At 52.0% G+C, this 23,217-nt stretch overlaps 1 protein-coding gene across 3 annotated transcripts; it reads left to right on the forward strand.

The window, feature by feature from the left end:
• The first annotated feature begins 64 nt into the window (after positions 1-64).
• Bcl9 (BCL9 transcription coactivator) lies at positions 65-14,681 on the forward strand. Of its 3 annotated transcripts, XM_070007544.1 has the most exons (8): positions 65-200; positions 1,593-1,687; positions 1,778-1,909; positions 3,998-4,184; positions 5,109-5,208; positions 7,370-9,605; positions 10,879-11,142; positions 12,289-14,681. In XM_070007544.1, the coding sequence occupies exons 1-8, from the start codon at positions 148-150 to the stop codon at positions 13,380-13,382; spliced, it is 4,161 nt and encodes a 1,386-aa protein (XP_069863645.1). In that variant the 5' UTR covers positions 65-147; the 3' UTR covers positions 13,383-14,681. The 3 variants fall into 3 exon arrangements, with proteins under 3 accessions (XP_069863645.1, XP_069863644.1, XP_069863646.1); XM_070007543.1 differs by having other exon boundaries at positions 1,593-1,909; XM_070007545.1 differs by lacking the exon at positions 1,778-1,909.
• Positions 14,682-23,217: the final 8,536 nt, after the last annotated feature.

The following is a 23,217-nucleotide window of genomic DNA, read 5'->3' on the forward strand; positions in this document are numbered from 1 at the left end:
AAAAGGCACTCGGGTGGCCAGCGCTAAGGGACGCACCCAGGAGACAGTGGGCCCCCGCCCCCGCCCCCAGCAGCTTCTTTGGCTGCAGCCCGAGAGGAACTCGGGGAGCCGTCCCTGTGTGTGAGTGCAAGCTCAGGATTTCAATCAATGCATTCCAGTAACCCTAAAGTGAGGAACTCTCCGTCGGGAAACACACAGAGGTAAGGACCAGGGCCTCTGCTGCCGTCCCTTGAGGCGGGGCGAGGGTGTATGTGTGTGTGTGGGGGGGCACCATGGCACAAACCCTCACTCGTGAAACATGAGACCCATGTGGGAAAGGAGGAGAAGATAGGAGTCGTAATGGAATAGTAAACTGGTAAGCTTACATTGCAGTTTTCCTGGGTGACTCTATTTTAGAGGGCCAGTACTGGGGTTTGAACTTGGAACTTAAATGCTGTCCCTAAGCCTCTTTTGCTCAAGGCTAGTGCTCTACCACTTGATGTTTAATTGCAGACAAGTCTTTTGGATTTTTCCTGCCTGGGCTGGTTTTGAACTACAATCCTGAGATCTCAGCCTCCCAAGTAGTTAGGATTACAGGTGTGAGCTACAGGTGCAGACTGGGTAGTTCTTTTATTCATTAACTCTTTGGCCTCATCTCTTTACCACCTGTCCTAACCCACACAAAATGACCTTAAAGACCAACCTGTATGATCCTCGAAGCTGACAGTAAGGAAAATGAGGCCTGGGATGATGAAGAGGCCAAAGGTCTGACAACTGATCTGCAGCCCTGACATGCACAATGAGACTTTTCCTCTGTTCCACCAAATTCACACTGTTAGGGGTTTTTTGTTTGTTTGTTTCTTTGGCTTTTTTGTCTGGTACTGGTGGCTCATGCTAGGAAGCTGAGATCTGAGGAGCACATTTCCAAGCCCACCCAGGCAGGAGAGTCTGCAAGACTCCTATCTCCAGTTGACCAGCAAAAAGCCAGAGTGGAGGTATGACTCAAGTGGCATAGCTCCAGCCTTGAACAAAAACAAGTTCAAGGACAGCACCTAGTCCCTGAGCATCCAGTACCAGCACTAACAGCTCTCCTTGCCCCTGGGCAAGGTTGGTATGTCCTGTTTGGGGAATAGGCTGGGTTGGAGGGCGTTGCTGGAGGGTTTCCCTAATCAGCGCATATGGGCAGACCCTTACCTTTTGCTTCAGGGAAGCTGGACTCCCCTATACCTCAGCTCCTTGTCATCCACCTGGGGGCGGGTAGTATTTTGATCTTAACGATGCCTGTTTGTTTACTCTGAGCTAGTCTTCGTGTGAGAGTCTCTTCCCTATGTACATAGAAACCGTTGTCTTTTATTGACAGAAGCCCTAGAGATGGGTCCCCATGTGACTCTAGGCTTCCAAGGCCTGGCAGGCTTGATCTTTCCTTCTCTCTGTTAGCTCTGAGATGGGAGCTGGGTAGAAGGGAAAAGCAGGTGGCAGAGGTGAAATATGATGGGGGCTGGGGGGTGGTGGTGTTTAGTCCTTAGCAGCCCCTTGACCCATGATAGAAATCTCTGGACTGTGCGCTGACAGCTGAGTGTGGTCTCTGACCTCCTTGTCATTGTTTCTTTCAGTAGCCCCAAGTCAAAGCAGGAGGTGATGGTTCGTCCCCCTACAGTGATGTCCCCATCTGGAAACCCCCAGCTGGACTCCAAATTCTCCAATCAGGGTAAACAGGGGGGCTCCACCAGCCAATCCCAGCCATCCCCCTGTGACTCCAAGAGTGGGGGCCATACCCCTAAAGCACTTCCTGGCCCAGGTGGGAGCATGGGGCTGAAGAACGGGGCTGGAAACGGTGCCAAGGGCAAGGGGAAAAGGGAGCGAAGCATTTCCGCCGACTCCTTTGATCAGAGAGATCCCGGGACTCCAAACGATGACTCTGACATAAAAGGTATGTCTATAAGGGATCCCCGTGGGCTAGCCTGTGCCATCCAGAGGGGCTGCTGGCAGCCACGTGGGGGGAGCAGGTGGCCAATTGCTGAGTTCGCACGGCTCTTGATGAAAGTGTTTTGTCCCCTTCTTCCACTCAGTGCAGACCCTTTCCCTTGAGGAGTTCCCACTCTTGACGGTGGCTTGGTGGGCTGGCTGGCACGCCTGTGTTCTTATGCGTGTTCCTGGCCTCTCGCTACACTGGAACCTCAAGATTCAAGCCAGTAGCTCCTGCTGGCCTGTGCCAGTGGCCCACACTGGAGCTCTTTTTTTTTTTTTTTTTCCCCCTGGCATTCATTCCTCTTCTCCATCAAGAGAAATCCTCCATGGCTTGGGTTCTGTACTCTCCATTGACACTTTGCCAGACTTGTGGACACAAGAGAAAGCCTTAATGACCCCGGCACCAGTCCAGATTTGTCACAGCTGATTTCAGTGTGGCAGAAACAAGTGGCTACCAGATGTGGTAGAGATTTGGCAGGCACCAAAATGGAGTTAGCCAGGAAGGAGTCTGCTGTGTGGTTTTAAGGTTTGCTTCCTAGTGTCAGAACAGAAATCCTAAGTGTGGGCCTAAACATGAAGTTAATCCCTAAGGAATGAACGTGTGATTTCCTAACCCAAATTAAAGATGAAAGCCTGGGTGATTGTTTCTCCCTCTTTCCTTCTTTTCTCCCTCCTCCCTTCTTCCCTTGCTTCCTTTCTCCCCCAGGTGATTTTGAGAAGTCTGTTCTGAGTGCTGGGTGCTGGGCTCCATGTGTCATCCTTAAAGACCTAAGTGTCAGCCAGGTGCTGGTGGCTCATGCCTGTAGTCCCAGCCACTTAAGAGGCTGAGATCAGGGCTGGGAAGGTGGCTTAATGGTAGAGAGCTTGCCTAGCATGTATGAAGCTCTGGGTTGGATTCCTCAGTGCCACATAAACAGAAAAAGCCAGAAACGGTGCTGTGGCTCAAATGGTAGAGTGCTAGCCTTGAGTAAAAGAAGCTTAGGAACAATGCTCAAGCCCTGAGATCAAGCCCCAGCACTGTCAAAAAAAAAAAAGGGGTGGGAGAGTGGGCTGAGACTGGAGGATCATGGATTTAAGTCAGCCGGGGCAGAAAAGTCTGAGACAGGCTTATTGCCAATGAGCTAAGAAAAAATGGGAAGTGGTGCTGAGGCTCAAGTGGTGGTAGAAGGCTAGCCTTGAGCAAAAGAAGCTCAGGGACAGTGCCTAGGCCCCGAGTTCAAGCCCAGGACTGGCAAAAAAAAAAAAAAAAGATTTTAGTGGCTCTAGAAAGCAGACAATTAAAAAGTGATCCAGAATAAAATTTAATAAATGCTGAAACAAGGGAGAAGCAGTGGACTATGAGATCAGTGAGGTCCAATGAACCGAATCCAAGAAATAGGAAGGATTGGATGTGGGGGCACACACCTATAACCTCATAATTTGGGGGGCTGAGGGGTGCACTTGCAGGTTGCAGGTTCAGGACCAGCTTGTGCTTTATGATGAGTCTCAGGCCAGCTGGGGTTATAGACAATTGTAAGACCCTGCTGCAAAAAAAAAAAAAAAGAAAAAGGAAAGGGAAGCCAGGCACTGGTAGCTCACACCTATAATTCTAGCTACTCAGGAGGCTGAGACCTAAGGATCACAGGTCAAAGCCAGCCTGGGCAGGAAAGTCCATGAGACTCTTATGTCCAATAAACCACCAGAAAACTGGAAGTGGTGCTGTGGCTCAAGTGGTAGAACGCTCGCCTTGAGCTGAAGAGCTGAGGGACAGCACCCAGGCCCAGAGTTCAAGCCCCACAACCAAAAAAAAAAAAGGAAAGGGATGGAAAGAAAGAAAAGGAAAGTATTCATGTCTGGTGGATGTGTAATTGTTACAGGAGAAAGGAGAGGAGGTGTGCTCTGTAATGAGTCATTGGGGGAGAAGAGCATTTGACATTTTATGAGTAGAAGAGATGGTTTCTTGGCTTCTTCCTTACTGAAGTTCTGAATGTAGGCTTGTGATGCTTTAAAAGCTAGTAAAAAGAAAAGGAAGTCTTGTTTGTGTGACAAGCGAGTTGTCTTATCCTCTTAGAATGTAATTCTACCGACCACATCAAGTCCCAGGATTCGCATACACCACACTCGATGACCCCATCCACTGCGGTGGCCCCCAGGTCTTCCACCCCCTCTCACGGCCAGACTACTGCCCCCGAGCCCACGCCTGCGCAGAAGACTCCAGCCAAAGTGGTGTATGTGTTTTCTACTGAGATGGCCAATAAGTAAGTTAGTGTCTGTGTCTTGCTGTTGAGTATGGCTTGTATGTCCTGAGATCTAATTCCCATGGCAGAGAAATCCACCCCAACTCCATCCCCAGAGACAACCACTGAGGACTTGACCACTTGAGCCACAGCTCCACTTCCAGCTTTTTGCTGATTTATTGGAGATAAAGAGTCTCATGGACTTTATTGCCTGGGCAGACTTTGAACTGTGGTCCTCAGATCTCAGCCTCCTGAGTTGCAGCATTACAGGCTTGTTTTTAGCTTTCTTAAGGAATTTTTTGAGATGGCTTTTTAAAAATTTCAGACATCTGATGGTAAAGGATAAGCACCAATAAGAAACAAGCTTAGCTGGGCACCAGTGTCATTCTAGCTACTTGAGAAGCTGAGATCTGAGGATCCCAGTTCAAAGCCAGCAGGAGCAGGAAAGTCCATGAGACTCTTTTTTATTGTGTGTGTGGGGGGGTCCGGTCGTGGGGCCTGAACTCTAGGCCTGGGCACTGTCCTTCAGCTCTTCAGCTTAAGGCTAGCGCTCTACCACTTGAGCCACAGCGCCACTTCCGGCTTTTTTCTTTTTGCTTATGTGGTGCTGAGGAATCGAACCCAGGGCCTCAGGCATGCAAGGCAAGCACTCTACCACTGAGCCAACTTCCCAGCCCCAAGACTCTTATCTCTAGTAAACCACCAGAAACTTGGAAGCGGTGCTGTGGCTCAAGTGGTAAAGAGCTAGCCTTGAGCTGAAGAGCTCAGACAGTGCTCAGGCCCAGAGTTCAAGCTCCATGACCAACAACAACAACAAAAAAGAAACAAGCTTCCTTTGATTTCTTCTCATTCAGCACTGCCTATGCAAGGTTACTCTGGGGTTGAAGTGTTTGGAGAGTGTGTTCCACTGAGTGCTCCTTGGCTCTGCCTCTTCTGTTTCTGCAGAGCTGCAGAAGCTGTATTGAAGGGCCAAGTTGAAACGATCGTCTCTTTCCACATCCAGAACATCTCCAACAGCAAGACAGAGAGAAGCACAGCCCCTCTGGTATGTTGTTGTAGTAGTGTAGTGGCTCTGTGGTTTTCCTTGGGCCACAGGGCAGCGGGGGTGGGGGTGGGATGGGGAGGTGGCACACTAAAATGCATGGAGCTAGTCTTCACACATGGGCTGCATTCTGGGCATTGACCCTAGTTCTAGCATTGCAGGCCTTAGACATACTCTTCTAGCCTCTTCTGCCAGAATGCCGGTTGATGATCAATTTCCAGGGGAAGAAGGTATAAAGAAGAGAAGAATTATTCAGATACCTCAAGGTTTCCTTCATGGAACTATCTCCAGGAAAACTTGAATTCTGCAGAGCAGATTTGTGTTTTAAAAAACCAAACCAAAACAAGAAGCTTCGTAATACACTGGAGTGAGCTGAAGAACGTAGAAGCAACAACTAAAACTACCGTACTGGCGGACATGATGATGGTGCCATAATTAGAGTCTCAGTGGTTTTCAGAAGGATTCATTTCACAGTGAAAGCTCTTACCTGCTTGATGTTTTCAAAATTGTAAGAAATCACTGTTTCTCATCTGGATCTTAAACACCAAATACAAGCTGCATTAGAAAAAAGTATGCAGTGTTTTTGTTGTTGTTATGTTTTTGTTTTTCTTTTGGTGCCAGTAATGGGGCTTGAACTTAGGACCTTCAGTTCTTAACTTGGCTTTTTTACTCAATGCTGGAACTCTTACCTTTTCATCCACACTTCCACTTCCAGTGTTTGGCTGATTAATTGGAGATAAGAGTCTCATGGACTTTTCTGCCTGGGCTGGCTTTGAACCACGATCCTCAGAGCTTACCATCCTAAATAGCTTAGGATTATAGGCGTGAGCCACCGGTGCCTGGCTTCACATAAATCTTTATATGTGCATGAATACCTGCAAGTCACGCATTTATATGCACACATGTATTCACAGATTGTAGATTCACAGATTGTAGATCTTTGTGTATATGATGCATAAGCTGTTCATATGCCTAGACACAATGATTTGTGTATAGAGTTACACATAGGGAAACATCTCAGATACTTAAGTGGGAAGGAGAGAGCGAGTCTTAGAGGTTTGAGAATACATAGTGGATTCAGCAAAACAAGTAGAAGCAAATGAACACAAGGAAGGGAGGTGGAGCTGCTAGAAAGTCCCCAAGACAGTTTGTAGACCAGGCCCTCTGTACTGTCTTGAGCCTTGGGCCAGGGCATGCAAACCCATCCAGCATACGGTCATGGTATTCAAGCCACCTATCAGGTGAGCGCGCTTTTATCCAGTACTTACTGTAGCAGTGGCACTTAATAAATAATAATAAGGCAATCATCCAACCTGTTAGAAAGGGCAGCTCGCTGGCTATTGGGAAGGACAGATCCACGAGCGAGATAGCCTTGGATTGCTCCATCAGTGCTTCCTGCCTGCAGATTATCTTACTGCAGTTAATGTCTAAATGCTTATCAAATATGGAATCGGTGATCACAAACCTCCAACAGAAACCAGAGATGTCAGGTCCCCAGGAAACTCAAGGAGGCGATTTCCTTACCCAGCCCGAGGAGTGCTGGGCGACTCCACCCTGCTCTGCTGCTGGGTGCAGGGCTGCCTCCGTTTGCACCTCCACTTGGAAGCAGCAGAGCGTGTGATTGACAGAAGTCTGAACACCAGTTGTATTGGTGTTGGGTTTAGTCTTCCGTATTCAGAGGAAGTAAGCTTGCCCTGAACAGAAACCACACTGAACTGGTTGCAATCCAACCTGTTCTTCGAAATACTCCAACATGCTCAGGGTGGCATGGTGGCTGTCTCCTGGCAGGCTCATAAAAGTTATTGAAATCTAATAGCAAGATAAAGAGGATATTACTTGATAGATCTTTTTTTCAGTCTCCCTATCCCAAGAAAGGGCCTTTTATAACAAGACTTTTGATACTTGCCAGTAGTGAAGCTATGGATCAAGTGGTAGAACACCAGCCTTGAGTAAAAAATTCTAAGAGACTCTCTGGAACTCCCTGAGTTCAAGCTCTAACAAGCAGCACGTGCACATGCGTTGTGCACACGTGCGTGCATGCACACACAACAGCAAGCGCCAGATTAGATTAATGTGATGAGGACAAGCCTGATAATCTATCTTGTTCTTTCAAATGTTGTTCTTATTTTACCAGTCATAGTAAAACAGTGTCCCTTATTTCTAGAACACTCAGATACCTGCCCTACGGAATGACCCAAAACCTCTTCCACAGCAGCCCCAGGCCCCAGCCAACCAGGACCAGAATTCTGCCCAGAACACCAGACTGCAGCCGACTCCACCCATTCCGGCACCAGCACCCAAGCCTGCCGTGCCCCCACGTCCCCTGGACCAGGAGAGTCCTGGGGTAGACAATAAACTCATTCCTCCGGTGGGCAGCCCTGCCAGCACCACCCCGTTGCCCCCAGACGGTACTGCGCCAAACTCCACGCCCAACAACCGAGCGGTGACCCCGGTCTCCCAGGGGAGCAGCAGCTCTTCAGCAGATCCCAAAGCCCCTCCACCTCCACCAGTGTCCGGGGGTGAGCCCCCCACGCTGGGAGAGAACCCCGACGGCCTGTCTCAGGAGCAGCTGGAACACCGAGAACGTTCCTTACAAACTCTCAGAGACATCCAGCGCATGCTCTTCCCCGATGAGAAAGAATTCACCGGAGCTCAAAGTGGGGGACCCCCGCAGAACCCCGGGGTGTTAGATGGACCCCAGAAAAAACCAGAAGGGCCAATCCAGGCCATGATGGCTCAATCCCAAAGTCTAGGTAAGGGGCCTGGGTCCCGGACAGATGTGGGAGCTCCATTCGGTCCTCAAGGCCCCAGAGACGTCCCCTTTTCTCCCGAGGACATGGTCCCCCCTCCTTTGAACTCCGACCACCTGGACCACATGACTCCGGAGCAGATCGCGTGGCTGAAGCTGCAGCAGGAGTTCTATGAGGAGAAGAGGCGGAAGCAGGAGCAGGTCGTGGTGCAGCAGTGCTCGCTGCAGGACATGATGGCGCACCAGCACGGGCCGCGGGGCGTGGTCCGGGGGCCTCCCCCGCCCTACCAGATGGCCCCCGGGGACGGCTGGGCCCCGGGGGGCGCCGAGCCCTTCCCGGATGGCATCAGCCTGTCGCACTCTCTGCCCCCGCGGGGCATGGCCCCCCACCCCAGCATGCCCGGCGGCCAGATGCGCCTCCCCGCCTTCGCCGGCATGATGAACTCCGACCTGGAGGGGCCCGGCGTGCCAGGCTCGGCGCCTCGGCCGGGGCTCTCCGGAGTCAGCTGGCCGGACGAGGTGGCCAAAATCCCGGGGGATGGCCGGAACTTCCCTCCCGGCCAGGGCGTCTTCAGCGGGCCCGGCCGAGGGGAGCGCTTCCCCAACCCCCAGGGGCTGTCGGAAGAGATGTTCCAGCAGCAGCTGGCCGAGAAGCAGCTGGGCCTCCCGCCGGGCATGAGCATGGAGGGCATCCGGCCCGGCCTGGACGTGAACAGGATGGTGCCCGGCTCCCAGCGCCACCTGGAGCCGGGGAACAACCCCATCTTCCCCCGGGGTCCGGCGGAGGGCCCGCTGAGCCCGTCCAGGGGGGACTTCCCCAAGGGCATGGCCCCGCAGCTGGGCCCCGGGCGCGAGCTGGAGTTCGGGCTGGTGCCTGCCGGGCTGAAGGGCGACGTCAGTCTCAACGTCAGCATGGCGTCGGGCGCCCAGATGATACCTCAGAAGATGAGGGAGGCCGGGGCCGGCCCCGAGGACATGATGAAGCTGCGGCAGGGGAGCTCGGAGCTGCTGCCCGGCCAGCAGAAGATGGTGCCCCTGCCGTTCGGAGAACACCCCCAGCCCGAGTACGGCCTGGGGCCCCGGCCCTTCCTCCCCCTGGCCCAGGGGCCCGGCAGCAGCAGCAGCAGCAGTAGCAGCTTGCGGAACCTCAGAGAAGCCGTCGGGCCCGACCAAAGGACTAACAGCCGGCTCAGCCACGTGCCACCACTACCTCTCAACCCCTCCAGCAACCCCACGAGCCTCAACCCCGCCCCGGCCGGCCAGCGGGGCCTGGGACGCAAGCCCTTGGATATATCCGTGGCCGGAAGCCAGGTGCACTCGCCCGGCATGAATCCTCTGAAATCGCCCACCATGCACCAAGTCCAGTCCCCGATGCTGGGCTCCCCGTCGGGGAACCTCAAATCTCCTCAGACTCCCTCGCAGCTGGCAGGCATGCTGGCGGGCCCGGCTGCTGCTGCTTCCATTAAGTCCCCCCCAGTCCTGGGGTCTGCTGCTGCTTCACCCGTTCACCTCAAGTCTCCATCGCTTCCCGCCCCGTCCCCTGGATGGACCTCCTCCCCCAAGCCTCCCCTCCAGAGCCCCGGGATCCCTCCAAACCACAAGGCCCCCCTCACCATGACCTCGCCAGCCATGCTGGGCAGTGTGGAGTCAGGTCAGTGTACCTCTGTCCTCCTCTTCTACTTGAGCCCGATGCAGTTCCTTTTTTTTTTTGGTCGGTTGTGGGGTTTGAACTCTGGGCCTGGGCACTGTCCCTCAGCTCTTAAGCTCAAGACAAGCGCTGCTTCCGGGTTTCTGGTGGTTTATTGGAGATGAGTCTCATGGACTTTCCTGTCAGGGGTTGGCTTTGAACTGTGATCCTCAGATCTCAGCCTCCTGATGAGCTGGGATTATAGGCGTGAGGCACTGGTGCCAGACACCATGTAGTTTCTTTAAGAAAACCGAGACTAAGGCCGAGGTCATGGCCTTTGCCAGCATGTGTGGCAGGCAGGACACGTACTGATGAGTGCCCGTGGGCAGCGATGTATTTATGCATGGGGGTCCAGTCCTGGCAGGGCCTGCATGTGTCACATGGAGTTGTTGAAAGGAGGGAAACACTTGTCAGTTCCCACTGTCTTCCCAATGGTTAAATGGGACTCATGAAACACTGGACCCACCTCCTCGAAGGTGGGTCCCTGTAGCTCCAAAGATCCCGAGCAGAACCCCAGCCCCGAAGACAGCAGGTGCTCTCACACTCAGCCACCTTTCCAATGTGTGTGTTGACTGACCCTAGAAACGGTTCCCCAACCCTGGGGAACTTGTCTGCATGATAGATTGCCGTAGCCACACACCACCTACAATTTCTTAGGATTTTCTTCCCAGGAGAGGCTGGCGCTGAGGATGGTTTGGGATGGTGGGGGGTGGTCGCTCAGTGGAAGCAGCCCCGAGCCGTAAATACCAGGTTGGTGCCGGCTGCACTGACACAGGACATTTATCCCACCGAGCCGAAGCGTTGGTCTCGGCAGGGTAGCAATAGAGCGGCACAGCTGGCCCTCCGCTCAAACACCTTGAAATGGTGGAAATGAAGAGTTTGGGTCAGGTGATGCGGCCAGTCTTAAGTCTTGCTTCCAGACCCGAGTCAAATTCTCAATGGAGATTGGCTAGGGAAAGAAATCCCCTTATGTCACACTCTTGTCTATAAACCGTGTTCTCCTCGTGCTGGAACTAACATTCCTGACACACTCCTGGCACGCATGCTTGTGTCCCCGCACCCCCCTCTGCAGGACGGATGGGGGTGCCTGGGAGCTAATTGCAGTGTTCTGCCCACCTTCCTCCTCCTCCTCTTCCTTCCCCATCTCCTCCCTGGCCTCGCCAGCTTAGGATCCTGGGATTCAGCAGCCTTCCAAAGGAATCTAATTCTCTGGCTGTTGGTTTGGTTTTATTCGTAGGTGGCCCTCCAGCTCCTCCGGCTGCCAGCCAGCCTGCCTCTGTGAATATCCCCGGAAGTCTTCCCTCCAGCACGCCGTACACCATGCCTCCCGAGCCCACCCTCTCCCAAAACCCGCTCTCCATCATGATGTCTCGAATGTCCAAGTTCGCCATGCCCAGCTCTACCCCGTTATACCATGACGCCATCAAGACAGTGGCCAGCTCCGACGATGACTCCCCACCCGCCCGCTCCCCCAACCTGCCCTCTATGAATAACATGCCAGGTGAGGAGCTGCCCCCAGCTGGAAAGTGTCTTCTCAGTAGCTAAATGGGGGAGGGGGGGCGGGTGACTGGGGCCTCACTACCCTGAGGCTTTCTCCTGCCAGGCTAGTGTGCCTAGTTGGAGATAAGTGTCTCAGAGATTGGTCTTGTTTCGAACCTCCTTGGATCTCAGCCTCCTGAGTAGCTAGGCTTACAGGTGTGAGCCACAGGTGCCCCTCTTAAGATAACACTTTTGGATTAGTTTGCTTCAGAAGAAAGCAGGTTTCCTTGTAGTTCTGAGGCTTCTGTGTACCAAGATGGAGTGTGTGTTTTCTGAGGTTTTGGGGGTCCTCCTGCAGCAATACTTTAAAAAACGACTTCTTCATCTGCTGATTGGAATGTCTTTAGTTCCTAAGTATTTTCCTGGAAAGGCAGTTGGTCCCAGGGTGTCAGGCAATGGAAAGCCGCCATTTGCAGGGTGGGGGTGGGTGGGCTTTCTTTGGGACTGGAGAGATAATAAAACCCTTCTTTCCCTACTTGTTCTACTTGCCTCCATTCCTAGTCCCCCCCCCCCCTTCCCATTTCCCACCAGCAGCCTTACTCACAGGAAGGGGTCAGGAGGAGCTATAGCTGTTTGATTCTGATGGTTACGTTGCTACCTGTTGACCAGGCAATCCTAATAACTAGGCTGGGAAATGTACCACAAATGTCACCAACACCACTCCCCTCATACTCATACTTTATTTATAATCCAGAGAGAGCAGATTTTTAGATGTCCCAGAGACTATAGTAGAACTGTAGGCTTTTCTTCCCAATAGAAGTTATCACTTCTTATATATTTTGTGTAACCTGGACTTTTAAATGGTCTCTTTTTAAGGCAAGATAAAATGATGTCAATTAAGCCAGGCACTAGTGGCTCACATCTATAATCCTAGCTACTCAGGAAGCTGAGATCTGAGGATTGTGGTTAAAGGCGGGGAGCTGTGTGCTGGTTGTTTCTCCAGCATAGGTCCTTGCACCTAAGGAACAAAACACTTTTCTTTTTTTTTCTCCTGTCCATCTATCTGCTCAACCCTGCCGTCTGTGAGTTGCTTTTGTGCGGGTTGACTCCTTTGATATATTTATCTTTCTAGGAATGCACATTAACACCCAGCCTCCTCGAATTTCAGGTCCCAACCCCGTGGTTCCAATGCCAACGCTCAGCCCGATGGGAATGACCCAGCCGCTGTCCCACTCCAATCAGATGCCGTCTCCGGGCGCCATGGGGCCCGGCCTCCCTCCCCACGGGGTGCCCGTGGGGCCAGGCCTGATCGCCCACAACGCCATCCTGGGCCACGGGGCCCAGGAGCCTGCCATGGGGCCCCAGGGCCGCATGGGCTTCCCCCAGGGCTTCCCCCCCGTGCAGTCCCCGCCCCAGCAAGTCCTGTTCCCCCACAACGGCCCGAGCGGGGGCCAGGGCGGCTTCCCCGGCGGCATGGGCTTCCCGGGCGAGGGCCCGCTCGGCCGCCCGGGCAACCTGGCCCAGGGTTCCGCAGACGCCGCACTTTGCAAGCCGGGGGGGCCCGACTCGTTCGCCGTGCTGGGGAACAGCATGCCGTCGGTGTTCACGGACCCGGAGCTGCAGGAGGTCATCCGGCCCGGCGCGGCGGGCATCCCCGAGTTCGACCTGTCGCGCATCATCCCCTCGGAGAAGCCGAGCCAGACGCTGCAGTACTTCCCGCGCGCCGCCGCCGCCGAGGCGCCCGGCCGCAAGCCGCCACCGCCGCCGCCGCCGCCCGGGCCCGGCTTCGCGCACATGCCGGGCGTGATGGGCGAGCAGGCGCCCCGCATGGGCCTGGCGCTGCCGGGCATGGGCGGCCCGGGGCCCGTGGGCACCGCGGACCTCCCGCTCGGCACGGCGCCCGCCATGCCGGGCCACAGCCCCATGCGGCCGCCCGCCTTCCTGCAGCAGGGCATGATGGGCCCGCACGCCCGCATGATGTCGCCCGCGCCGCCCGCCATGCCCGGCCAGCCCGCGCTCATGAGCAACCCCGCCGCCGCCGTGGGCATGATCGCCGCCGGCAAGGACCGGGGCCCCGCCGGCCTCTACAGCCACCCGGGCCCCGTGGGCTCCCCGGGCATGGTGATGTCCATGCAGGGCATGATGGGACCCCAGCAGAGCCTCATGATCCCGCCACAGATGCGGCCCCGCGGCATGGCCGCCGACGTGGGCATGGGCGGCTTCAGCCAGGGCCCCGGGAACCCGGGAAACATGATGTTCTGAGCTGCTGCCGTCGGAAGGCCGCGGCGGGACGGACATAAGGACGGACGCTCGTCCGGAGGTGACTCCGGGGGTCAGGGGAGGGGGGAACCCCGGGCCGCGCGCGTGCGCGAGGGGCGGCGGGCAGCCCCGGGAGGAGCCGGACCCGAGGGCGCGGCCGCGGCGCGGCGGGGACATCTCCAGAATGTACGGATTCACCGAGAAACGAAGGGAGTCGTCCCATCCACAGCTGGGCGTTCTGCTTCTGTTTTCTTTCTTTTTTTTTTTGTTCGTTTGTTGTTTTAAGATTTATTGTTTAAAGTTTATTGCCGGGCGCCGTGGCCGGGCCTCGGGGAGGGGGCGCCGGCGGCGGGCGCCCCGCCCGCCTCTCCAGGACTCCTTGCTCTTCCTTTTCTGCTCGTTTGTTCGGGGCTGGGGGCTGTGGATTTGGGTTGTTTTTTGTTTGGGGTTCTGTCTCCGTGTGCGTACTGTACTATATTGTAAAAGGGATTTTAGCAGAGATTCTAGGGGCAGAGACTCGAGTCTCCCGGACGAGACGAGACCAGGAGGCCGCGCGCGCGCACGGCCCGTCTTCACACCTTGGGACTATTTTCTTTCAACTCCAGTATATAGAAAAAAGAAAAAACAAAACAAAACCAAACTACGACCTCAGCGCAGAGTATTAACGAAAAGCACAAAAACAAACAAAAAAAAAAAGGAACGAAGTTCGGCGAGGGGCGGGGGGCGGGGCCGCGTTTCTTTCTAAAGATGACGACGCTTAGGACCTTGGTTTTTTTGTTGTTGTTGTCGGTTTGGTTGTTGGTTTTCCAGTTGCAGTGCTTTCCTGAGCACAGTCTACACTACACAACCCGATCACGACGTTTTTCTCCCCCTCTCTGCCCAGTCCCCTGGGTTAGGGGTGTTTCCTCCCCCCCTCCTCACCAGTACCCCCATATTCTTTGGGGGCACATGCAGTGTCGTGGCCCCGGCAGGGAGAGCTCTGTCCGGGGTGGGGCGGCCTCTGGCCTTTTCCCCTTGCCTCTTCTCTTCCCTACTGTCCTCTTCCTCGCTCACCTTGTTTTCTGTTCTTAGGAGAATTCCCAAGTGAATTGTATTCATGTCGGGAGTGGAGCAGATGCTAAAAGCTATCCAGGCCTTTTTTTTGTTTTGTTTGGGTTTTGTTTTGTTTTGTTTTGAAGTTTTGTGGTTCCTTCTTCCCTTTCTTCTCTCTTCCATGCGTAAAACGTTCTGTGTAACCTCCATTAAATTTGGTACAAAACCACTTGCCAGAGCTGTGGTGTCAGAAAAATAAAATATATTGTTTCTTACAAAACAGAACTGTCTTTTGTTTTTTGTTTTGGCTGCTGCTGTTCATGTGGACCCTGTTTTCCGTAGACTGGTGATATTGGGTTCCCCTGACTTGGAACAGAGTACCTCTATGGGAGTTGATCCATAGAGTCAGCCGGGAGGAATTTAATTAACTTCTCACCCAGCATTAGTGGCTCACACCTGTACACCTAGCTACTCAGGAGACTGGGATCAGAGGATGACGGTTCAAAGTCAGCCTGGGCAGACTTTTTTGTCAGTTGTGGGACTTGAATTCGCGGCCAGGGCACCATCCTTGAGCTCTTTTGCTCAAGGCTAGTGCTACTTCTGTGAGCCACAGCTCCACTTGGAGGGTTTTTGTTGTTGTTGTTGTTTTTGTCAGTTGTGGGGCTTGAACTGAACTCTGGGCCTGAGTGCTGTCCCTCATCTCTTCAGCTCAAGGCTAGAGCTCTACCACTTGAGCTACAGAGCCACTTCCTGTTTTCTGGTGGTTTATTGGAGATACAACTTTCATGGACTTACCTACCCGGGCTGGCTTTGAACCGCAATCCTCAAATCTCAGCCTCCTGAATAGCTAGGATTACAGGTGTGAGCCATCGATGCCTGGCTTCGCATGAAGTTTTTTGAATGGTTAATTGGATATAAAAGAACTTCACAGGGACTTTGAAGCTGCTCAGGCGGGCTTCGGAAAGGTAAGGGAAAGCACCCAGGTCCTCAGGTCAAGCCTCCAGTCCCAACATACACAAGAAAAAGTAGCTGCTCAGATGGAACCACTGAGCAGGACAGGACTGCCATGGAGGATCGTCCCAACCTCAGCACTGACAGCCTAGCTATGAGCAGAAGGGCAACCTTTCTCTGGAGGGCAATTCAAAGGCTGTCCTAGGAACTTCTAGGGGAGTTCGATGGATAGTTAAGAAGGCCAGAGGTGCAAGGTTAGCCTCAGCTGTGGATGTCCTGAGTCTTGCCGGGTGGAATACCACAGGTGCACCTGCGTGTGTGTCCTGGGTCTCCCCAGTCCACGGGCCTTTGTGGTCCCTTCTAGTGCTCACTCGCCCCATCCACCCATCCACCCACCCACAGCTGGCCCACCTCGCAGCACATCAGTCTCTCCCACACAGTGCATAGCTAAGGGACTCGCTGTTGTGTATCTGAGCAGTTAATTTTGCTCTGGTGTGTGTGTGTATTCTTTGCCGTTGTTGTGGGCACTTGCGCCCCGCCTGTGATGTCTGCACGTGTTAACACTTAGGTGGGAGAATCTCAGCGAGCTGCAGCAGGTGCCGGCATCTGCGAACAAACCTGTCCAAATTGGGCTTTGCTGCTGTTTCTCTCTGCGCTTTCCCTGGCTGTGCTCTCTCCCCGGTGCTTTTGAAAGCTCTTTAATCTCCCCGCCCCCAGCAGTGGGCCTGTCTTCTCCATGTGTGTTCTTTCTGGACGTTTCTTGTTTTGAGGGGGCTGGTTCTGGGTGTTGAACTCAGGGCCTCCCTCCTGCTAGGCAAGTGTTGTATCGCTTGAGCACCCTACCCCAACTTTGCTCTTCCTACCTTTACTTCACGAGCAGCTGGGATTACAGGCACTCACTATCACACCTGGCAGGATTTATTGTTCTCTTTTTCCAACAACTGAGCTCACAAATTAAAAAGTCTGACCTAATCAAATGTATTCTACTGGTATTACATGTGAATATTTCATGTTGTAAAGAACTTAGGAGAGTAAAATGATTTTGTTTCAGGAATTCTGGCTTTAAATAGAAATAATAGGATAGCGCCAGGTAACAGAGCATGCAATGAGAGTCTTAAGAAGGGCGAGGACTGACATTGGTCCCCTGGTCTGCCTTCTTGGAAAGTTCCATTCATTGCTGCTTATAATGTGTTGTGGTCCCTAATGGTGGCTCCATTGCTTTTCTGCCTCAACTCCCAGGAATAGAGTTGAGTCAGTAAAAGGATAAAGATAGCCAGGTGCGGGTGGTTCACTCCTTTAATCGTAGTTACTCAGGAGGCTGAGATTTGAGGATCTCGATTCAAAAGTCATCTGGCACAGAAAAGTCAGCAAAAAGCCAGAAGCAGAGCTATGGCTCAAGTGGTAGAGCGCTAGCCTTGAGTGAAAAAAGCTAAGCAAGAGGATGGGACCCTGAGTCCAAGTCCACTGGCCCCTCTGCTCACCCCCTTCTTCCTTCTCCAGCGGCCAGAGCCAAGGTAGAGGCACCGCCAGGGAATAAACTCCCATCCTAAAGGTGAATTTCACTTTTCTTTATTTGCTACAGCCACTGTCCTTTCTGTTAAAGTCTCTCAAGAGCTGGTGCTTAGTTCCCATCATTACCAACCTTCCAGAAGCTTCCCACAGCTCCCCTGTGCTTCCCTGAGAGCACTTTCTCCAGGAGACTCCTGTCCATCCCTGCTGGTCAATCTGCAGGCTAAGCCTTGCTCCTCGCTGTGCTTCAAGGCTGTGTGTGAGCTCTCGGTGCAAACGCAGAGCCCAGCACCTTGCTAGCAACAGAGCCAGGCCCACTGCATTCATTCAGACGGTCTATAGTCGCAAGAGATTATGGAGTGCTGTGGTTTAATTTGTTCTCTAAACCACAGGTCTCCTAGGCTTCGGTTCACTTCTCTGGAGCAGCTGTCAGCAGTTGAGCTATTTTAAGTTTCCTACACAAACACATTCATATGGATATTTATTTTTTCTTTATTTTGGTGCTGGTCCTGGGGCTTGAACTCAAGGGTCTGGGCACTGTCCCTTAGCTTTTTTCCACACAAGGCTAGTGCTCTACCATTTGCCAACTTCTGGCTTTTTTTTTTTTTTGCTAGTTAATTGGCAATCAGTCACTCCAGGTTGTCTGCCTGACTGGCTTCAAACTGATCCTCAGATCTCAGTCTCCTGAGTAGTTAGGACTACCAGCTTGAGCCACCAGCATCTGGCCATATACATGTGTTTATATAAGTTTATATGCACCTTTCAGATATTAAAATGTGTAAATAACTAAATGACAGTGTTGAAATGTCAGTCTCTTGCAAGGAAGTTTATTTTCCTTAGTTCTAGTGTAGCTTGGTGCTTGCAAGACCTTTAAAATATATTCACTTTTTTTTTGGTCGGTCGTGGGGCCTGAACTCTGGGCCTGGGCGCTGTCCCTCAGCTCTTCAGCTCAAGGCTAGCGCTCTACCACTTGAGCCACAGCACCACTTCTGGCTTTTTCTGTTTATGTGGTGCTGAGGAATCGAACCCAGGGCCTCATGCATGCAAGGCAAGCACTCTACCACTGAGCCACCTTCCCAGCCCCATAGTCATCATTCTTAGAGTTCAGTCCCCATGACTGACAAAAAAATAAAAATTAAAAAAATCAAAGTGTAGTTAGTTATCCCAACGAGGAAAGGCAAGGATCCCATCCATACACAATGCGCCGCAGAGGCCCGGGCCCTGGGGAAATGATGTGATCTTAAGTTTAGCAAGAACCTTTATAGGAATGTGCCATTGCCATGGAAGAGGTAAGCAGGGAGCGTCTAACTTACTACCATGCTGTGCTAGGACCAGCTGAATTTAATGGCTGTTTACAAGAGCCGACAGGAAGTGGAGGTGTGGCTCAAGTGGTAGAGCGCCAGCCTTGAGGGAGTGCATGAGGCCCCAAGTTCAAGCCCAAGTACTGGCACAAAATAATAATAATAATAATATAAAGTTTTTAGGTACCTTACCCAAGTCTGTGTTATCCTGCATGATAGGGAGAAGGTAGGGGAAGAGCCTGCTATGGGTGAGGAATTTGTGTGTATGAGCTGGCGACAGGCATCTTTGTGAGCACAGCTGGACATAAGGTATGAAGCGGGGAGATGTGGCCTAGCAGTGAAAATGAGGCTCTCTCCTTGGAAGGGAGAATCCACAGGCAAAGGGGGACTGAGAACTACGCCATGAGGTAGCAGCATGGCAAGCCGTACAGAAAGAAGCCTGAGGTGGGAAGTCTAAGATGCGTTGGTAGAGGCAGTGGGAAGGTGTGTTCTCAGGCTACTGTTGAGCTCTGTGGAGTCCCAAAGCCTAATTGACACTAAGTGGTGATAGAGCAATACATGTGTGTGTGTGTGCGCACGCACGCGCTCGCGTGCATGCTGGTACTGGGGCTTGAACTCAGGGCCCGGATGCTGTCCACCTCAAGGCTGGCAGGCATTCTACCATTTGAGCCACACCTCCACTTCTGAATAATGGCCTTTCTCAGTGACTGTCCTGCCTGGGCTGGCTTTGTAACATGATCCATAGATCTCAGCCTCCTGAGTAGCTAGGGTGACAAATGTGAGCCATCAGCACCTGGCTTAGAGCAATACTTTAACTAGGGTTGTACTGGGGTCACCAGATGCTCAAGCACATCCTTCCTTCTTTAAAGTTCTGAGTCATCGAATTAGAGGTCCAAACCCCGTCTGTGACCACATGAAGAATAAACTGAGGCCCGCCTCTGACTCAGACCGTCCAGAGGAAGCAGGATTCACAGGACCACAGAGTCTGAAGGTAAGCAAAAACTGGCTGGGACTTGACCTTGTTTCCAATCCTCTGGTCAGATGCCAGCCAGAGGCCACAAGGTCCCCACCACCAGGGCCCTCTCAGGTAGTCTAGTTCATCCACACTCAGCTCTGACGGTTTCAAAGGTTTTCCCTTGTACTGCTCCCCGGTCTTTATATTCCTGTCACTTGCATGTACTGATCTGATTGTGGTTCTCAGGGCCTACATACATCAAGTATTTAATATATCTGGTACTTAGCTCCCTTGACCCCTAATTACTGAGTTGTTGAGTTTACCTGGCTGTCTGATCTGGCTCTCAGACCTGAGCACCGTTCTCCGGGTGTGCTCCAAGCAGTACAGGTGACACAGGACCATTGCAGGCTTCATTCTAGGTGCCAGGAAGTTCTAAATGTACACTTAAGCATTTTCTGTGTACAAATATTTGTGTGTCTGTGCTGGTATTGGGGTTTGAACTCAGGGCTTTGTGCTCTTGCTTAGATTTTTTTTTTCCTTTCTCAAAGCTAGTGCTCTAGCACCTGAACCACATTCTACTTCCGACTTGTGGCTGCTTAGTTGGAGAGAAGAGTCTAAAAGACTAGTCTGCTCAGGCTGGCTTTGAACTTCCATTCTCAGATCTCAGCCTCAAGAGTAGCTAGGATTACAGGCGTGACCATTAGCACCCCACCAGAATGCCTCTTTCGTAGTTACATAAAGCCACTCTCAGGCTCACCCTCAGTGCCACCCAGCAAGATATGCTGGGTACACAATCACCAAAAGCCCACTCAAAACCCCAGGCCCAAGCCATGGCCTCTCCAATCTTCCCGCTCCCCATTGCTCTATGTTACCTCACGCATAGAAGTGAGAGACACTATGACCTAAGGAGCAATCACTTCTCCAGCATTCCTCCTCTGTGGCCTCTTCCATCATCCTCTCCCCGAGGCCCAGGTAGAGCTGTGTCCACCCTGACCCATTGGGCCTCTGCAGCTAACAGCTCCAGGGTCTGCTCTGCTTGTTTGACTCCCTCAAGTCCTCCTTACCTAGCATTACGCAGCCTTCCCCTTAATTACACTCTCAACCAGTTCCTCCCAGCTCATCCCTCAGTGCCCAGGCCAGGCCCTGGTGATCCTGTGGTCAGCTGGCTTTCTGAAGCCACAGGGCCCAGAGTTGAAAATCTTGAAGCTGTCACATTCTATTTTCTTCCAAATTAATTCTCCAATGAATACTGTCCTTTCAGTAATTCAGTGCAGGCTATTTCATACATCATTCCTTTATCTTTGAGTCTGTAATATATGTGTGTGTGCGCACACACATGTGCAAGCATTCACGCGCATGTGTGAACACCCTAGTCCCAGGGCTTGAACTCAGGGACCCGTCCTCTTGCTTGGCTTTTTGGGGTTTTTTTTTTTGGTCGTGGGGCCTGAATTCTGGGCCTGGAAGCTGTTCCCTCAACTCTTCAGCTGAAGGCTAGCACTCTACCACTTGAGTGTCAGCCCCACTTCTGGCTTTTTCTGCTTATGTGGTGCTGAGGAATCAAACCCAGGGCCTCATGCATGCAAGTCAAGCACTCTACCACTGAGCCACCTTCCCAGCCCCTCTTGCTTGGCTTTTTCTCTTAACGTTGGCACTCTACCACTTGAGCCACACCTCTACTTTTGCCATTTTGCTGGCTCATTAGAGATAAGAGTCTTCTGGACTTTACTGCCTGGACTGGCTTTGAACTGCAATCCTCAGATCTCAGCCTTCTGAGTAGTTAGGATTACAGGCGTGAGCTGCTAGCACTTGGCTTATGTAAAGTTTTTCATCTCAGGAAGTAATTGACATATCTAAGGTATGCCTTTGATACCTAGGTTAATGTAGAGAGGGAGAGAGAGATATGAGTCCCATTTTATACACACACACACACCTTTATACAGATGTAGACAGACATACCAACAGAATCTTTTTGTAGTACTAAGAATCAAACCCTGAACTTTGCATATGGTTTAAGCTGAGCTACACCCTCAGCCCTGAATGGACTTTCCAGTTTAGACAGTACATACAGAGGAACGATTTTTTTGTCAGTGGTGGAGTTTGAACTCAAGACCTGGGTGCTGTCCCTGAGCATTTTTGCTCAAGGCTAGTAGTGCTCTACAACTTTGATCCCCAGCTCCACTTCCGTTTTTCTGGTAGTTAATTAGAGAAGAGTCTCAAGGACTTCCCTGCGTGGGCTGGCTTTGAACCATGATCCTCATATCTCAGCCTCCTGAAGTTAGGATTATAGGCATGACCCACCAGTGCCCAGCTGGCTCAGAGGCAGGATTTTTATCTGCAAGCTTGTGACTCCTAGATCCATGCTCTCTGGAATTCTCAGGAATACTTATCCAACTTACGCTTATCCACAACTGCAAGCACAGGCTGGGGACAGCCTTGGAGGTTCCCCTTGCCCTAGGCTTCCCCCTAGTGGAGAACAGGGGGAGTGCTCAGTAGCCGGGAGGGTTAAGTTCTGAACTCATCTACTCATCCCAGATGTCTCTGCTGAAGTGACAACTCAGGGACTTACTCCATACACAGTCACAGCGAGATGGCCCCTAATGACATGGGACACCTATAGACTAGCAGGAATTGGACAGGCTACAAGGATGTGTGTCCACAGCCAGGGGTCAGAGAACATAAGCCAAGGTAAAGTCACTAGAGAAGGAGGAATCTCCTTTCCTTAAAAGAGTTCCGTCTGGCCAGGAGGTCTGTCATGAAGGAGGCTGAGGGTGACCAGGAGCAGATCTCAGAAGGTGCTGTAAAGAAAGGGTGTGACCCATTAGGCAGCCACAACTGTAACCTGGGAGAGTGATCATGGAGCCAGGGATATCATACAAACAACTGGTGAGCACTGGCTGTTAGGCACTACAGCTGGGGACACGGATGTCTGCCTTCACGGAGCTCACCTAGACAGATAAGAAATATGGAGAGAGAATGGCAAACACTAATGAATGCCTGAGGAAAAGACAGGACCAGGTGTATCCGTTTTTGAGGGTTACTTTAACAAAATAGCCCAGACTGGATGTTATTTCCACAAAATGCAGGAGGCTCAAGTCCCAGAACAGAGGCTCGACGGGGGTGGCTCCTTCTGCGTACTCTTTCAACTTGCAAAGAGCTGCCTTCTCCCACTGGCTTCCAATGGCCTTTCCTATGTCTGTGCTCAGGTTTCCTTCATTCTTTCTGTCCTTCCTTTTCTCTCTCTTCCTCTTTCTTTCATTTTGTATCAGTATTGACTGGGACTTGAACTCAGGGTCTGTGCACTGTCCCTTACCTTTTTAACTCAAGGCCTGGAGTTCTACCACTTGAGCCACAGCTCTGCTTCTGGCTTTTTGCTGGTTAATTGGAGATAAGAGTCTCACGGACTTGTCTGCCTGGGCTGGCTTTTCAATTGTGATCGGATCTCAGCCTCCTGAGTTAGGTTGATTACAGGTGTGAGCTACTAGCACCTGGCTTCCAAATTTCCCCTTTGAAAGGATACCAGCCAGCTGAATTGGGGCTTACCTGTATGACCTCATTTATCGTAAGGACTTCTCTCAAAGGTCTGAAAGCCTAGGGTCAGGACCTCCATGGAGGATGCGATGCAGTCCACACATGAGGTAGTAGAGTGTAACTAAGGCTAGAGGCAAAGGGAGGGAAGATCTGAGATATTTTGCATATGGATATCTTAAATATCTAAATGGAGATGTTGAGTGACAGTTATGAGGCTAGAATTCAGGGGGAAAGATCTAAATTGAAGGTACAAGCTTAGGAGACAGTGTGTATATTAAATTTAAAACTATGGAACTGCTTGGGATTACCCACAGGGGAAGTGGAGGTGTGGCTTAAGTGGTAGAGCCCCAACTTGAGTGAAAAAGCTTAAGGCACAAAGCCTAGGATCTGAGTTCAAACCCTATTATGAACACACTCATGCATGCATGCATGCATGCACGCGCACACACACACACAAACACACATATCACCCACAGGGGCAGGAGGATTCAACCCAGGGACAGATCAGGAAAGGGTAGATTCAGCAGAAATAGAAGAAAATATTAGCAGAAGCCAAATGAAG

Source organism: Dipodomys merriami, unplaced genomic scaffold (assembly GCF_024711535.1).
Source record: "Dipodomys merriami isolate MVZ:Mamm:240054 unplaced genomic scaffold, mDipMer1.0.p SCAF_7, whole genome shotgun sequence".
NCBI classification, from domain to species: domain Eukaryota; kingdom Metazoa; phylum Chordata; class Mammalia; order Rodentia; family Heteromyidae; genus Dipodomys; species Dipodomys merriami.

Coding starts and splice junctions, on each gene's coding strand:
- Bcl9 (XM_070007543.1), top strand. CDS start 148: ATGCATTCCAGTAACCCTAAAGTGAGGAACTCTCCGTCGGGAAACACA. Junction 201..1,592: donor CCGTCGGGAAACACACAGAG/GTAAGGACCAGG, acceptor TGTTTCTTTCAG/TAGCCCCAAGTCAAAGCAGG. Junction 11,143..12,288: donor CTCTATGAATAACATGCCAG/GTGAGGAGCTGC, acceptor CTCGAATTTCAG/GTCCCAACCCCGTGGTTCCA.